Here is a 17,845-nt window from a genome sequence, read left to right as displayed (position 1 = left end):
AGTCCAGTCTGTTTAAAGTCAAGTCTGTTTCAATGCAAGTCTGTTTCAATGCAAGTATGTTCCAAGTCCAGTCTGTTCCAAGTCAAGCCTGCTCCAAGTCAAGACTGTTTCATGGCAAGTCTGTTCCAAGTCAAGTGGAATCATAAAATAAAATAAAAATATGTAAATATAAAAATAAAATATGTAAATACATAATTTCCAAAAAAAATCCTTTATTTATTATTTATTTTATTATGTATTTATAATTTCCATGGTTATTTTTCCATGCCAGCACAGCAGCTCACTACAGTATTTTGGATCAGAGCCTGTGGGTTTTTGTACAAGCATAAGCAAATGGTTTCCTCCCAGACAATACAGTTTACCACAGAGACATCAACAATATAAACACATTTACACTCACTGAACTTACTGATGAAAACAACACAGACATACACATCAAGCATTTATCAAGAATGACAGCAGCAGCGCATTTCGTTAATCATGCATAAAACACTTCATTATGCAGTGACAGCGAGATATTAAGAGGGCAGTTTACAATACAAACTCACTGAACGTGCAGAAAACCACGCCAGTCCAAACAAAAGAGTTCACTAGCATCTGCATGCAACTGCCTCACGTGATTCGTCTTCATTAAAGCTTTATAAACAACTGAAACATCCTCTTTGCAATACATACACGCCTTCCTGTTTGGTTCATAATGCATGCAAGTGTGAAATTAAGCGATTACAGTTGCAATCAACTATTGCCACTGAGGAACTTTGTTAATTTGCATTTTAAATAAACATTTAAAAGGCACACATCCAACATGACAACTATTTCCAAAGGTAACCACCAATTATATGTACCAGACTGGCCAGATCTGAAGGCAGATTTTAATGCTCATGTAGTTCACTAGGTTTACACAGATTTTTAACCTGTCTGACCCACAGTCTCATCTCATAGACATCAAACTCCCTCTGTTCTGTCCTCATGTCTCCCTTCGCAGGTCTTCCTCTCAGTCTGAGGCTGTAGATTAGTCAGCTCAACTTTATGTCTGCATTATGTCTGATACTAGGGTTTCCCTCTCACTGAACACACTGTGAAAAGAAACAGAGACTGTGGACAGATAACATTGTGAAATCTCTTGGTCAGCACATTTACTGACTCTCTGAAACTCAAACAAACACAGCCGACTGGCATCCTTCATTTTCAATCTAATTTAGTTTTAGTTTCAGACTCACACACAGACAGCTTTCACGCTGCACATGAATCACATTTAATCTTTTCAACTGACATTTTGGCCCAAAATTGACAATACTGACTAGGTAGGTATGTATATATAAATACTGTTAAAAAGTTTTTGGTCGAAATTTTTGAAAGATTTTTGATAATGATTTAAAAAAACAAAAAAACTATCTCTTCTGCTCACCAAGGCTGAATAAAAAAAAAACACTAAAATTATGACATAAAAATTCTAATGTAAAATATCTTTTCTATTTGAATTTATTTTAAAATGTAATTTATTTCTTGTGATGTAAAGCTGAATTTTCTCTAGTCCTCAGTGTCACACGATCCTTCAAAAATCATTCTAATAGGCTGAATATATGCTATTTTTATTTTATTAATGTTGAAAACGGCTGTGCCGCTTAATATTTTTGTGGAAACTGTGATACTCTTTCAAGATTCTGATGAACAGAAAGTTCAAAATTGATTTGACTTTTAATTAAATTATAATTAATTTAATTGTAATTAAACAATTTAATAATTTAATTAAATTTTAATTAATTTATCCAAATAGAAGTTTTAATTACTTTCAAAAAAGGTCAAAAAGTTCAAATAATTGTATTTGATAATATATTAATATTATAATAATAAACACATTTTTAAATACATATTAAATATTTAAATAATACATATACAAAAAAATACATATTTTATATAAATTTATCAAATTAATAAAAAATTACAGTTTATGTATATATTTATGTGTGTAGCCTATATGTATGTAAGGCTCAACAATTAGAAGTGAGTAGTCACTTTCCGTTTGTATTCATATGAATTCAAGTCAAAGAAACACAAAGTTTAGGCTTATGATACACAGGGACATTTTTGATCAATGTTGCCGTCAACAGGCAACCAGGTGAGACACAGGGCCTACGATGAAATAAATTATCCAAAAATAAATTTTATACCCACTCTCAATGGAAAAGTGCCCAAGCAACGTTGCTCAAAAAACAAAAAAAAGTTGCCCCGTGTATCATCAGCCTTAGTGTGACTTCAGCTTTAACCGCTACACCAATACACAGCTTAGGCTGTATATCTAACGGCTGATGTAGGCCTAGAATTAGCCATCATTTCCATGGCAGTAAAACCGATCCTAAATAATCAAGCCCAGAGCCTGACAGATCTGAATCCAACACCAACGGCTCCTGAAGCCTCCTGATGCCGGCAGAGCGAGGTTTTGAGGTTAGTTCGGGTGACAGAGCGGCCCGGCCTGCGCTGACGTCACGGTTTAACGAGCGTGGCCGACGCACACATGGAATCGCCATCACGTTTGCCGCCATTTCATTTCGGTGGGCCTTTGAAGACACTGTACACCTCGACGAACGACATTTGAGGGTGAATGGACGATATTGTTAGCAGGGCTTTTAATGTTCATTTGTAAACGGAGTAACTGGAGATCCCGCATGCCAAAAAAACGTGTGATATTTGTTCATTTCAGAAACTCCTGCTTGTGTGGTGGATCCGTTTAAGAGAGTCAGTAAATGATAAAGTTATAGGAGATGCGGTGAGGGAGCGCGGCTCCGGAGCTTATTTACATTCTCAATAAAGCAGAGCGAGAAACTTCAGCTATAACACTGTTATTTATCCATCTGCAGTCGAGTCAATAAAGCGAGCGTGCGGTTGGGAGCGTCGATGTTATATGTGTTTGTTCTTTATTGGCTGATCTTTTGTACTGGATTTATGAGAGCAAATGACTGAATAATAAAGGTATAACATTTTGAAGCGGTGGCCCAGAAATTGTGTCGTCACCAGATGCAAATCGAATCAATCCATTTTTTCAATATGTGAAGCGCTGCAGTAAATGTACACACTGGGTTTGTGTGAATAAGTGACAGTTTTCTGCTTTGATCTGGGAAACACCATCAGAAACTGTAAAATATCTCTATATAGATGCTCTTGAAGTCCACAGTGACTTAACTGGATGAAACTGACATCATTTCTCAGGAAACTTCTGACTTCAGAATGATCTTTGAGCACAAAGCAGTACCCTAACATGTTGGTCTGCATAACCCTGGCTGAAAAAAAAGAAGATTAAACCAGTCTAAGCTGGTCTTCCAATCTGGTCAGGCTGAAATATTGGTGGTTTTAAACAGATTTTCAACAATTTTCAGGCTGGAAGATTAGACAGCTATTTTTTAAATAAATACATACGTACATAGAAATAAATAAATCACATGAATAATTTCTATAATTATATTTATAAATATAATTTTTATTATGAATTAATTTTATTATAAATAAAACCTTTTTTTTTTAGGAAATTAATACTTTTATTTGGCAAGAACGGATTAAATTGGTCATAAAAACATTTATTAAGTGAAAGGCCAGCCTAGCCAGGCTAGGAGACAGGTTTAAACTGGCTGAAACCATCTTAAAGAAGATCTCCCAGAATGCCTTAGTTGTGTCAAGTCAGCATCCATCAGATCTGGTGTATCAATCTCAAGTTTTTTGAGCATTCTGTAGGTCTGGGAACTTCACGACGCCAAGATGCAACAAACAGCGTCTAATCTCCAGTGGGAGTCTGAAGTAAAGTTCACATGCAGCATCTTTGTCTGACATCTGGACCTGAGGGGATGTGAGGGAAAACATCTCCAAAAATTAATCATGCATTTTTGGCCCACAACCACTTCAGTATAACAACCACAAACCCCTTCTAAAGCCTCGGCAGTACAGCGCGAGCAAACGCCCCCCTACACTCCTCCTGAACACCCAGCGGGCTGTTTTCTGTCTTACACAAGCCCTCGATGTGACAGCCTGTGCAATAAGAACCATTTCCTCACACTCTTTTTTCTTTCTTTGCAAACGGAGCACCTAATCTTTCATCCACCGCTGATAAAAGTCTCATTTGACTCAGAGCTGAGCCTTTCCCTCAACTAAAGCAGACGGATTCGTCTTTTGTCTCTCTTCCTGCTGAAAAAAGCAAGCTTATGTTGTGATTTGGATGCTAATGTGCTAGTTTGACCTAGCTAAACCAACCAGACTTGACCAGCTTAACCATCTGCAAGAGCATGTCAGACTTTTGTTCTGAGATCATCATGCTTCGAATAAAAAAAGAGAAAATATATACTTAACATGAATATAAGATACTATAAAAAAAATTTTTAATTATGTATATATATATATATATATATAGAGAGAGAGAGAGAGAGAGAGAGAGAGATTATAGAATAAAATATTCCTATAATATTTATGTAAATAGACAGACAGAGGTGAAGTTTCTTTAATTTTAATTTTACATTTTAAGTTGTATTCATTTATAAGAATTATACAAAACAGGCATTATTATTATTTAAATAATAATAATATTAATAAATACTAATATAAGAGATAATATCATAAAAATATTATATTATAGAATTTTTTTCTTTAATAATATAAGTAAGCAAACAAATGGAGGTGAAGTATCTTTCATCAAGTTTTATCCTTTCAAAATAATTATTCAAAACCTTGCATTACTGCTTTTTAATAAATATTTTTTATATAAATAATAACATAAATACATAATAATTCACAAACAAACAAATAACGGTGAAATACCTTTCATTTGAAGTTTTATTAATCAAAAAGTATTATCCACAAATGGCAATATCACATTACTATTTAATATTATAAATTATTTTACAATACAAACGAGATATTAAACAAACAAACAAATAAATAATGTCCTTTTCATTTGTGCATTAATGAATCAAGCATTTTATTCACTGAATTATGCAAAAATACTTATGGGCTTTTTAGATATCAAAAGTATTATTTTCATACAACTTCCATCAAATATAACTATATACATGATATACACTGTTGCTTAGAATTACTTTTTGATTATACCATCCACACTTAGTGATCGAGCAATTTGAGAAGCTGTGTTTTGCTTGTTACTGTAACAGCATGCATAAACTGGCCCAGCGGTCAGACCAGCACTAAACTAACACTGACCAGCAAAGATATCTCACTCTCAGGCCTGATGCAGGAAGCGGTGCCACTCATAAATGAGCATTTAAGCCATGCATGACAGATACAAACTAGCCAGTAAATGATGGCTTTAGCTGGTCTTTCAAGGAAGGCTTAACTGTCCTCGACTACAGTCAGTTATTTTCCAGCATGCAGCCTAACTACCCAGGTAAGCACTAGTGGTTGTCTTTGAAAACACCTGCGGCTCAGTGACAGCATCTCTCTGTGACAAAGCCACTCAGCGTGTTCACATCCCGCTGCTGTACTGCATTTGATTAAATATGAAAAACATGGCCGCATGCGACACGCTGATGACTCTCCACATGAACAAAGAGAAAAATAGAAGATTCAAGTTAATCTGAGACAGATGATGAGGAATACCCAATGACAGGCCCGTCTCCATCTTTACCGGAAGAGAAAACAGGAAATTGTCCGTCGGGTCTGTGAGTGCAGGCTGACATCCGGCTTATGCTGAATAATGAAATAATCCACTGATGCAGATGAATGTAATCACATCATGTTGGGATAAAGGAGGGAAATCTGCAGTGAAAACACACTGAAATACACCCAAGAGTCTTGTGTTTCTTTGAACGAGTTCATGTAAGTTTGGGGCTACAGATGTTACAAGCCAAGAGACCTTGGTAAAGACAAACACGCTAGATATAGCCAAGCTTCAAAAATAAAACTTTCAAAAGAAATATCGAGAGAGAGAGTTTAGGAGAAGAAATGACTGAACTGCCATGAATAAATAAACAAACAAACCCAGGTCACGCAATCTGGCAAATCAAGTGTTCGTCCATCCTGGTTCCACAAAAGCTATGAAAAAACACAAACTTAATACAAATTTGTATAGGTGACATTTCAAATATCTCTCTATCCACATGAGTCCATTCTTTTTAGTGAAACAAAAAATACAGAGCAATCAGCATTGGCTGATTCAAAAACAAATGACTCCTATGAACTGATTCTTTGAAGGACTAATTCAAAAATCTCACAAACTCTGGTACCAGATTTAAACAGTCTAATGAACTCGTAATAGTGTGAAGCAAATACATTATTGAATCTGTCTGTCTATCTATTATGAGCCAATTCGTTTTAGTGAATCAAAAACAAATGACTCTTATGAACTGATTCAGAAACCAGACAGAATCAATCTAATGAATCACTTCATCACATCCATCCAGCAGGCTTATAAACTCTCAAACTTGAAAACGTTTACACTTTGCTCCAAACTGCCAAATGCTTTGTGAAGCCAATGGTTCATAATTCATAGTTTGTCTTGATAAGCTTCGCTTGCATTTCTACTTCAAAATGCAATTCTGTTTGCCACCTCTTTTCAAATTCAGAAACTGAATTGGAGTTTCAAACCATTCTTAAAACAATTCAAATTGGATTGTTCAAATCTCAGCCTTCAGTATGAGAGACAGTTAGAGTGATGCTGACTTTGCAGAAGAGCTTTAAACATCATCTCTGAACATCGTTCTTATCTCATTAACGTTCCACTCCTCATTGTGATTGTGGTGTGAGTGTTTATTTTGGCTGAACTCCAGTTCAAACAGCTCAGCTTGCAAGATGACACTAAACAAACACTGGTGTCCCGCTGGTGACATCAGGGTCCTGTACAGAAACAGTCAGAGGAGATCAGCCTACGTTACCTTTACAACAGCCTATACTTCAACTGAGAGAGAATCAGAAGCACAAGAGTTGATGTAGGCCTTACTGAGTTTATGCACCTCAGTTTTCGAGTGAACAATGCCAAAATTATCCACAATTGATGCTTTTTTTCACTCAAAAACTGAGGTGCATAAACTCAGATCAATGAGGCCTATGATCAATCAGTTCCAAAAAATAAATACGAAACCTGTCCAAACTGAAAGAACACAAAAAGACTGAATCCAAGATCTAATGATAATATAGCATAATGAGATATTTACAAGCAATTTTTTAAAAAGTGGGTTGTTTTTGACCAGGAACGCACATTTTAGGACTTTTTAGGCTTAATATATACTATTGGTCTTATTGTGCACAACTAGTGCACATCATTTCAAAAAGAAAAATGTTCGTCTTCAAAATCATTCATCAACATAACTTTCAAGTTCCCTCAAGGCTCAATACTAGTATGTAACATCCACTTTTCACAGTCCCAGCAATCCCGCTGAACCAAATCAAGCTCTGTCCTATTTTTTCTTATTGAATATCTTGTTTTGCTCAGAAATGCATCAGATTGCAGAAGTAAAAAGGCTTGAAAATGTTTCATGTTGATCTTAAAATGCTCTTGATGTAACATTAGAGGTTCTTCAGATCAGCGCATTTGCTACTGGCATCGTCTGTTAACGCAAAAAAAAAAGCTATAAGATCTTTGAAGAACCAGAATATAGAAGATTCAGAAAGAATACGTGTCTCCTATGGCATCAAGGCAGGAAAAAATACTGTTTCTGTTCCAACTTTTATCATGTCAAAACTTTAAAACTCACACAATGCTCTTCAGAGCTTCCGTAAAAGTGCTACACCATGCAAAATACAAATTGCCAGTAGATCAGAAAGAACAGAGCAGCGAGAGCTGATGTCCTTCATACACGTTCCCTTTGAGCAGGACATGTTGACGTCCCCGGGAGGGATGCAGTGAATGAGACGCCCCCTGCTGGCCGGTCAGTGTGAACTCTGTGCCCGCTGATTCTGAGCATTTCTTATCAAGAACCTGTTTTGTGTGAGAGAGAGAGAGTGACTTGTAATAGTCATTAATGTTATACAGTGCATATGCATGTAATTTTAGCATATGCCAGCTGTTTCACATGTGTGCAAAATGCTCAGACAAGAGGCAGAGGAAGAGTAGGCCTCCGCAGCCCCATTTAAAGTTCACAGCTGTGCATCCATGTCACCATGACGAGAGTTTCCATACTCAGATCCTAAATGGACTTCCCGGGTACTTAAAGAGACAGTTCACCCAAAAATGAAAATTCTGTCTTCATTTACTCACCGTCAAGTGGTTCCAAACCTGTATGAGTTTCTTTCTTCTGTTGAACACAAAAGTACATATTTTAAAGAATGTTGGTAACCCAACAGTTGACGGTACTCATTGACTTCCATTATACTATGGAAGTCAATGGCTTCCACCAACTGTTTGGTTACCAGCATTATTTAAATGCCATTATTTAATTAGATGAATTAAATATTTTTTGTATAAATAATGACATAATTTTCATTTTTAGGTGAATTCTGCCTTTAAAGTCAACATACAATAGAATTAACAACCCATTTTACTTTTAAAATATGGTGTGAAATAGGATATTCAACAAGCAAATTGAACATGAGTATAACATAAATGTTAATATAAAAATTAAGCACAAAATCTTAATGCAGCACACTTACTGAACTTCATTAGTGGTCAAGCGATACTGATTTTTTTGATGGCCGATGCCGATATCTTAGAGAGTAGCGTGGCCAATGGCTGATATAAAGCCAATGATATCGCACAATGATACACACATGTACAACAAATGCTCAAATTAAATGTACATTTATTTTACATAATATTTACTAAATTAGAAATAGTTTGAAAATTCTCATAAAAAAATTATAATTTGAACGTGATAAAAAATAAATCAGTAAATCAACTATCAAATTTAGCTACTTTTAAATTCTGTAACCTAGTATAGTTTCTTTCACAAATAAAAAAAAATAATTGTTAAAATGAATAAAATAAAAATGAAACAATCTGGTAAATCCGTGTGCAATCTGAATCATATTTTATCAAATAAAAAGAAGGTAGAGCAAATTTTACATACAGTACAGAGTGATTATGACAATGTGGCCAACTGGATTTAAAGCAGCACTGTTTAAAAAAAAATCAAGGAAATTTGTCACTTGTGCATTTGTACATGTTTACTTTCCTTGTTTGACCGTTCTATCTAATTTATTATTTAATCAGAGACAGTAAACTAATGGAGACTGGCGTTCTCTGAGCTGTCAAAATAAAAGCCCTGCACGCTGTCGAAAATCATTCCCACTTCTGACACATCGGCCAAACAACCAAAAACCCTTATTTGGCCTATACTAAAAATGAAAAAAAAAGACAGATAATATAAAATGTTAGCTGATATATCAGCCTTGGGAATATGTATTGGTCGATCACTAAACTTCATACCTTCGGAAATCTACTGACTGTACACACAGAAGAAGTTATCAGGGGGTTTTGGCAGGAGGTCCGGTGGGCTTGCTGGACATCTGAGAGCGCCAGAGCCACCTGCGCTTGGCACACGGATCCAGCAGCATATGCCCATTGAGAGGAGCCAGAACCACACAGAGAACCTCACATGACCTTTAGACCAGGCCAGGTCACATGGTCAACACATCATGACATCATCTCTACAGAATCAACCCGATACATTTGCTTTTTCAAAATGCATACAGAACCCATATGCCAAGCACTGATGTCTTTTCAGCAGTAAGATTGAGAAAAATCTATTCATTGTTTCATAGTTCAAGTTTAAGCAATGTTCACTTGCATGAAAGCTGAGATGGTACATATCAGATTCACTATTTTATTTAAAACAGATAATAATTCTAGAATGAGTAATTATTTCCAAATATAGAAATATATAAGCAATCTATTGAAAGATCATGCATGCATCATAGTTGCTACAAATGATTATTTGCCACTTGCTAGATGGACGCAGGTTGCATTCATAATTAATTAATACCAAAATTAAGAAGTACTTAAAGACATAAATAGTACTATTGGAATTTTATAAATGTGCTATAAAATTATTTTTATTAAATGCTTGAATACTATATATTAATATTAAATACTTTTTAAATTTTATACTACAATAGTATTGATATAATATATTTCTTATTTTGTTTAATATTTTGATTTAACAATAAATCACAATAAAAAATATGTTTTAAGTTCATATTATTTTATAGTCATATTCTTTTTAATTATGGTTATATTGTAACAGGTTTAAGAATAAAAAATAATAACATTTGTCCCAAATTGTTCAGCCGTAAAAGGATGTTTTGTTTTTTTTACAATTATTTTTATGTTCTATGCAGATTCACAAAATCACCCAAATCAAATTTAAGTAATCTAAGTTATAAAAATTCCTGTATTTGTTCATGTCACAGAAAACTAAAGTACAGCAATGTCTTTTTCCCCCAAAATCATGAGGCCCTAAAAGACTGTAGGTTTTACATGCATATATCTGCTGCTTTTAGGAGTGCACTAGCATATTAGCCTAAAACACATGGACTAAAAGTCAGAAAACGCGATTTCAGGGGGTCTGTCGTGCATTACTTTGTCCCTGCTGTGCAACTGCTCTATTAAAGATGTTGAAGGCCACACATGACGGACTGGTCATGCACTGGTTAAAGCTCACTCTCACAGTCCATGATGAATCACCTGCAATAGCTCCGCGGTCACACCTGTGAACGCCGTGAGCTGCACTTGTGCATGAAGACCCCCTGAGACCACCTAAACCTCAGCATCACAGGGCCCAATGATCCATGGCTCCAGACACATCCTCACGGACAGCTCGAGGAAGCCAGGGGAAATGAGCCATGCCGAAGGCCAAAGGCTCAGCTCAGGTGTGATGTGGCAGATGAGACCGATCCTCCTTCAAAATGTGGTAGACGTCGTATGAGGGCATTTAATCCCACAGAGGGTCTCTAATGAAGGGTGAACACGCACAAACTACATGATTCATCACATCACAGGCCTCCATTCCCCACATCAAGGACACCACAGCTACATCTTGAAACTCAAACCAGAAAAATCTGGAATGAAGTGCAATTATTTCCATCCAGTTTGACTGAGTTAGATGCAACTAAATGTTTATTCCAACAATGACAGTTGTTGAGTTTAAATCGCAGTGGAGCATATAATGGAGACAAATGGACACTTATTGGCTACTAAAGGTCAGTGTGATCTGAAGAGTCTTCACACCTTTAAGGAAGTCATTTAAAGATGTGTTAATGGTGCTGTAAAACAGGGGGTTCAAAGTAGGGTTCAGAGACTCGTGAACAATTTCAGTGAAAGAAGTAGTAAAACTTGACTGAATTTACCAAATTCCATTCTGTTTTACATTCAGTTTTAAATCTGCAATAATAATAATTATTGTTGTTGTTGTATTATTCTATAGACAATATAAATAAAAAATAAATTTTTATTTTAGCCTACATTGTCATAAGACAATGTAATCAAATAATCAGTTTTTTATTATGAATTAAATAAACAGTATAATTTTATAATAATGTGCTATATAACTGTTTTTATAATAATTTTTTATAATTATTAATTTTTTTAATAAATATTTGAGCTTTTATTTTACACTACAATAATATTGTTGAATATTTTGATTGAATAATCACAATAAAAATACTAATAAATATTTTTTACAGAATATGACACTGACTGTTCTATAAGAAGGAGATCAAAAGAGATCAAATCAAAAGCCAAACACTATTTTTATATTTAAAATAATTTGCTTTGATGATTCATGAAATAAATGAACAAATAAAAATGCATTAAAAATTAATGAAATACAATCTGTTATGATTTCACGCCGACTCTCCACTTTCAAGTGAAAAAAAATGAAATGTGAATTTATAATGCTTCTTTGAAACACACCACCTTGAACATTTATAATTAAAACCAAGAGCCAGTTCAAAAATATTCATAATTACTTCATGAAAGATCCCACAGAAGCGTCACTGAGGCTCAAACAGACTTTTAGGACAGAGGCAGAAAAAGTCAAATTCTTATCCATTTCTCCACAAATAAAGTATTTTTAATCAACAATGTATAAACCATTCAACACAGACCTACTTCAGTTATGATATGCTTCTGTAGAAACCACAAATCAACATTTCTTCTTAATTTCTACAAAAATGCTTAATTACCAAATTCCTCAGCAACTGCTCAGTACTATAATCCTATAATCCCAAATTACTTATACATTGGAATAGATTACAATATTTTGCTATGTTAATCGTTATAATCAAGGACTTAAGAACAGTATTCATCTATTTTTAATTCACTTCATGGCATTTCTGTAGCTCAGTCATAGTACTAGCAACAACAAGGTCATGGGTTCGATTCCCAGATAATGCATGCAGCTGATTAAATGCAAACCTTGAATGCAATAAAAGTCTATTTGGATAAAAGCGCTTGCCAAATGCATAACTGAAATAAACAGTATATGCAAACAGTTTTGTACCTTTGTCTTTTTTCCCCAAATACTTTTTAACTTCAAATTAAAGTATGAGCATTTACACTTATTCATTTAGCAGCTGAAATATAGTGATTCATCTCAGAGCTTTAAGTCTCTGAATTCCCTGTGGAGAAAATGAACGAGAACAGCAGGGCTGTTGAAGAGGTGGGCGGCCACCGTTGAGCTTTATTGAGAACATAATCTCCTCTGCCCTTCATATTGAGAGGGTGAAAGGTTCTGGATGGGGTCAGTTGAGTTTAAACGTCTGACCGCTCTCTTTCTCTCTCATGCGTGCAGAAGTCTTCTGCAGTGTTTGCAACTGTCTGTCACTGCGCAGGATCTGTCTCGCTCTCGTCTCCTCTCCGTCTGTCTTTCATTAACCCCCCACGCCCTCAACGGTCTGTTTTTCCAGGGTGTCTCTTGCTTTCTCTCTCTCAACGGTCCAGTGGCGTATGAACAGCTGCCGGTTCGCCTGAAACTCTCTCTGGCCGTCATGCGTTCACCAGCAGATACTCAATCCCATTCAGCTGTTTTCAGCTCTGCACGATCCATTTCTGGCAGAGCGGATGAGTGCTTGCTCTCTCGGACCGTTAACGTACTGTACGCCTGAAACGGTCCTTTTTATAAAAGAACACCAGGGGACAGAATGAATGCTAAACTCTAAATGAAATGATTCAGAATGCATTTTGCCACTGCCACTTGCGACTGAAAATATGATTAAACATAAGGAAAGTGGATGTCCCACCATAAATCAAATCAGAAGTTTTCTTGAATGGAAAGTCTAAGCTTAGATACACAAAAACTTCTGTTCTAAACATTTGACATGCCGTACACTGTTAAAGGAACAGTTCACCCAAAAATAAAATGTCCAGATGATAATTAGAGACAAACTGATCTGAAGGACCTATAACACATCAAAATTTTTAAATCAACATAAAATTGCAGTTTTACCCATTTTACCTCCATAATGGGACATTTACTACCATTTAATATTTTGGTTGGTAAGATTTTTGAACATTTTTGAAAGAAGTTGCTTATGCTCACCAAGGCTGCATTTATTTGATGAAAAATACAGTAAATCAATAATATTGTGAAATACTATTACAACTTAAAATACCAGTTTTCCATTTGAATATTGGTTAAAATGTAATTTGTTGCTGTGATGCAAAGTTGAATTTTCAGCATAATTTCTCTAGTCTTCAGTGTCACATGATCCTTCAGAAATCATACTAATATGCTGATTTGCTGCTCAAGATGCATTTCTGATTATGATCAATGTTGAAAACAGTTGTGCTGCTTCATATGTTTGTGGAAACTGTGATTTTCAGGATTCTTTGATGAACTAAAAAGTTCAAAATAACAATTTATTTGAAACGGAAATCTTTTGTAACATTATGAATATCTTTACTGTCGCTTCTGATCATTTTAATCCATCTTTGCTTCATAAAAGTGTTAATTTCCTTAAAAAAAAGTTTTACTGACCTCAATCTTTTGAACAATAGTGTTCAATAGTCACATCAGAATGGAAACAAACTTGCTAAAATATTGTTAAACAGCTTGTGGCCACAACTATCAGCGAGTGCAGACAAACTGAAAATTGGAAAATATAATCTGATTCTCAATCACTAACTGATACGCAGCCACTGGCCTCTCTGCTCTCTAGATATCAGCATCTACACTGGCTATTAAAATAAACAACATATTGGTTGACGATGAATAATATGCACTGATGAATTATACACAACAAGACTAGGAATGTGCATTACGGAAGCAAATAGGGTCAGTTTAGATTTCCTGTTAACTTTAATAATGCAAAATAACAGATGCTTCTGAACGGCATCTCTGTGACCCTCACGCATTTAACAACTGATCGTACAATCTCTGCAGACGCCTGCTCATAAAACCACACAATTAAAGATTTCCAGCCATTTTCCTCCTCCAGCGGCCTTTATGCAGGACCACATGCTGGACTCTGAAAACAGCCACGCGGATGCATTCGGCCCTCATGTGACCGCGGGGAGGCACCTGTTCTGATAAACTCACTCATTAGCCTTTAACGACGGCAGCCAGGTAACCACTTCCTGTCACCGACGCGGCGTGTTTCACACCAGGGGAGAATTGTGGGAAGATAAGTTGCTGTGTTTCTTCTCCACAGGAAGCGAGTGCATGAAAATCTTAAAGGTACAGTTCACCCAAAAATAGATTTTCTTTCTTCTGTGAAACTTTTGTTGTCCATGCAATAAATATGCACGTCAAAAAAACATAAAGCATGTGCGCTATCGGATTGTACCTGTCATGTGACTGTTGGAAACATGATGCATTAAAACTGTGAATGTGTTTTTTTTTAGAGCTACAAGGAATATATTCAGTGAATAATGACTCATATTTTGGTCTTTTCCTTCTAAAAAACTATCATTCGACTTCAAAAGGCTTAGTGCTTGGAATATTATACACACTATCACAAGAAGTTTGAAGATTTTTCAATGTTTTTGGAAGTTATGCTCACCAAGGCTGCACTAGGCTTGCTGCGATAGACGGTGCTGACGGTGATACCGTTGTTAAGCCGCAACACCGGTTACGTCACTTGCCCACCGCGGCACCGAACCCCACCGTCATTATGATTTTTTTTATAGTAATAAAAATCATTTAGTTCAGTAAAAGAACAGACACTACAATTAAAAACTGCGCACGGTGCTTTTAAGCTATTTAAAAGTGAAGGAAAGTGAGGAAAAGAGGGAAATTTCAAACTAACTAAAAACTAACAATTGCTTTACGCCGAATTGCCGCTATTTGAAAGTGAAAGTAAAATGCGCACACTGCTTTTGCAAGCTATTTAAAAGCAAAGGAAAGCGAGGAAAAGAGGAAACGCCCCTGCCCCCGTGGTGATACCGGTTTTATCGGTGTTGTCACACGTAGATTAACCGGTGGGAAAATTTCCTCACCGTCACAGCGCTAGGCTTCACTGATTTGGTCAAAAATACAGTAAAAAGGATATATGTTGAATATATGTTAAAATTTAATTTATTCCTGTGAATTTTCAGCATCATTACACCAGTCTTCAGTCTCACATGATCCTTCAGAAATCATTCTAATATGCTGATTTCTGATTATTATCAGTGTTGAAACAGTTGTGCTGCCGAATATGTTTGTGGAAACCATGATTTTCAGCATTCTTTGATGAATAGAAAGTTCAAGAGAATAGCATTTATTTGAAATCTGTTGTAACATGTCTTTACTGTTGCTTTTGATCAATTTAATGCATCCTTGCTGAATAAAAGTATTAATTTCAGTAGTGCACAAAATATTGGGCTATTTCTATACTATTTCCCTCATATTTGAGCTTGACAACCCATTATAAAAAATAAAAGAGCACTCTGTACCTTTTGCAAAACATCTGCTGTGGATTATTGTGATGTTTTTATCAGCTGTTTGGATTCTCATTCTGATGGCACCCATTCACTGCAGAGCATCCATTGGTGAGAAAGTGATGTAATGCTACATTTCACCAGTGTTTACAAATTATACGGTAAACTATGATGATTATATGAAGCTCCACATCTCCTCCTCCCTCCAGCACACCTGTTTTGTATAAGCTCTCTGATTTAATGAGAGTATCTGTGGCTGATCAAGCACCATGTCGCTGTAACGCTGTGTCATTTATCAAATCTGTCAGAGTTGCATGCAGCACATTTGTTTCATTGGTGCTCTCATCATATAATCACTGTGACTGCGTCCACCAAACCCGCATTTCATATCACTTACCGGCTTCATGATGAATGAGCTTTGAACTATTAATGATCGTCGACATGCAATTAACGCAGCAAAGCACACAATAACATAATCATCACTTGCACGCAAATACATTTAGCATCAGGAGGCGAAGAGAGACTGATTGTTTTCTGTGTTAATTAAGAGCACTTTACCAATGATGATGTGTTCAGAGACAGAGAGAGAGAGAAAGAAAAGCCTCATTTGTTCAGGTTTCATCTCCTTAGACTATCAAAACCAAACCCAGCTCATATCTTATCCCCAAATTTTGAGAAAAACAATATTTGCACAAGGAATTTTGCATTATGGCATTCATTTTTATAACAATTAAGCATATTGACTCCAACAGTTCTCATTACTGTAATGCATCTGGGCATTTAGAGATTTTTTAATACATATTTTAATGGCATTATTTTCATGGCTATTATCATTAGATCATCATTACTGTAATTTTATACAATATTACACAAAGTGTGCTGTAATGGTTTTTATTTATTTAAAAAATAGCATAAATAAAAGGTAGTACAAAAATAGTAACAATGTATTCATTCTCTACAATTAAAAAAATGCATATACTATTATTACATCATTGTAATGAGAATGTAGGAGGAAAATGTACATAAAAAGTAAATAAATCTTGGTCCTAAAATAACCTTAATTTTCTTGGATTTCAAAATCAATCAATCAAATCATATTTTTCCAAAACAGCTTAATTTTCCTGCAGTAATCAGTCAATCAATCAATCAAATTGTCATTGGTCAGATAAATACATAAATAAGAAATCATTATAATCAAATCACAATGATCATCATCTGGTCACCAAATAGTGTATTGACAAACTACAAGTTATGACAATAAAAACCAAAAGCAAACCACAGATGTTCTGTTAATGCCTCTATCAGTAAGGCACAAACATCTCCCAAAGAAGCTGTTCTGAGCATGTTCTTCATACAAACTGTCCGATGTGCATTAGTTGTGCTGCTCTGAGAAAAAGAGACTCAGTCTGTTCCTAAAACACAAACTGTAATGTTTTATGCCAAGTAACTTAAATGCAAGCTACTTCATCTAAATGACATGTCAAAATCAACAGATTTGAGTTCAATGCTAATTTAAGGGTCATATCAGGTAAAGCCCGTGTTTTAAATAAACAACTGTGCAGTTTGACTTTTGCGCGCCCGTGATGCCCAAAAATGCTGTTTGACTAAGTAGGCAGCGTACTAGTTTTTGAGCCGCAGCCACACAGTCATGTGAAAGTTGTAAGTGCACAAAGCAGTTGTAGGAAATTTGCTCTTACCGGCTGTAAACATGCTCCCGGCGCAGCAGACAGTCAGCACGGACACAACATGCGCGCAGACCGCGGGCAGGAGCAGGAGCGCACGCCTCGGGCTGTACCGGGTGGACATGGTGCCCCACCGGAGATCCACACCAACGATCCACGCGGATCACGGCTGCGCGACCATAATATAGAGCAGGACAGACGGACAGCAGCTGAGGACTTCCGACACTTCCTGAAATGTGAGAGACTCTCAGAGCGCGCCACACATCAGCTTTCCATGAGCGCACGAGCCAATATGAACTCAAGCGTGTGTGTGTGTGTGTGTGTGTGTGTGTGTCTTGACGCCTCTTATTTTTGGATGAGAATAGACCAGACA

At 35.9% G+C, this 17,845-nt stretch overlaps 1 protein-coding gene across 1 annotated transcript in view; it reads right to left on the bottom strand.

Moving 5' to 3' along the window:
- LOC107567806 (disintegrin and metalloproteinase domain-containing protein 12-like) overlaps window positions 1-17,770 on the bottom strand; it is a 105,386-nt gene extending 87,616 nt beyond the window's left edge. Inside the window, exon 1 of the mRNA XM_016253574.1 lies at window positions 17,488-17,770. Within this exon, the coding sequence (XP_016109060.1) occupies window positions 17,488-17,596 (109 nt within the window). The 5' untranslated portion in view covers window positions 17,597-17,770. The remainder of the gene's footprint in view (window positions 1-17,487) is intronic.
- Window positions 17,771-17,845: the final 75 nt, after the last annotated feature.

This window comes from Sinocyclocheilus grahami, unplaced genomic scaffold, assembly GCF_001515645.1.
Source record: "Sinocyclocheilus grahami isolate Dianchi unplaced genomic scaffold, SAMN03320097.WGS_v1.1 scaffold1189.1, whole genome shotgun sequence".
NCBI classification, from domain to species: domain Eukaryota; kingdom Metazoa; phylum Chordata; class Actinopteri; order Cypriniformes; family Cyprinidae; genus Sinocyclocheilus; species Sinocyclocheilus grahami.
This window is presented reverse-complemented; position numbering and strand designations above follow the sequence as displayed.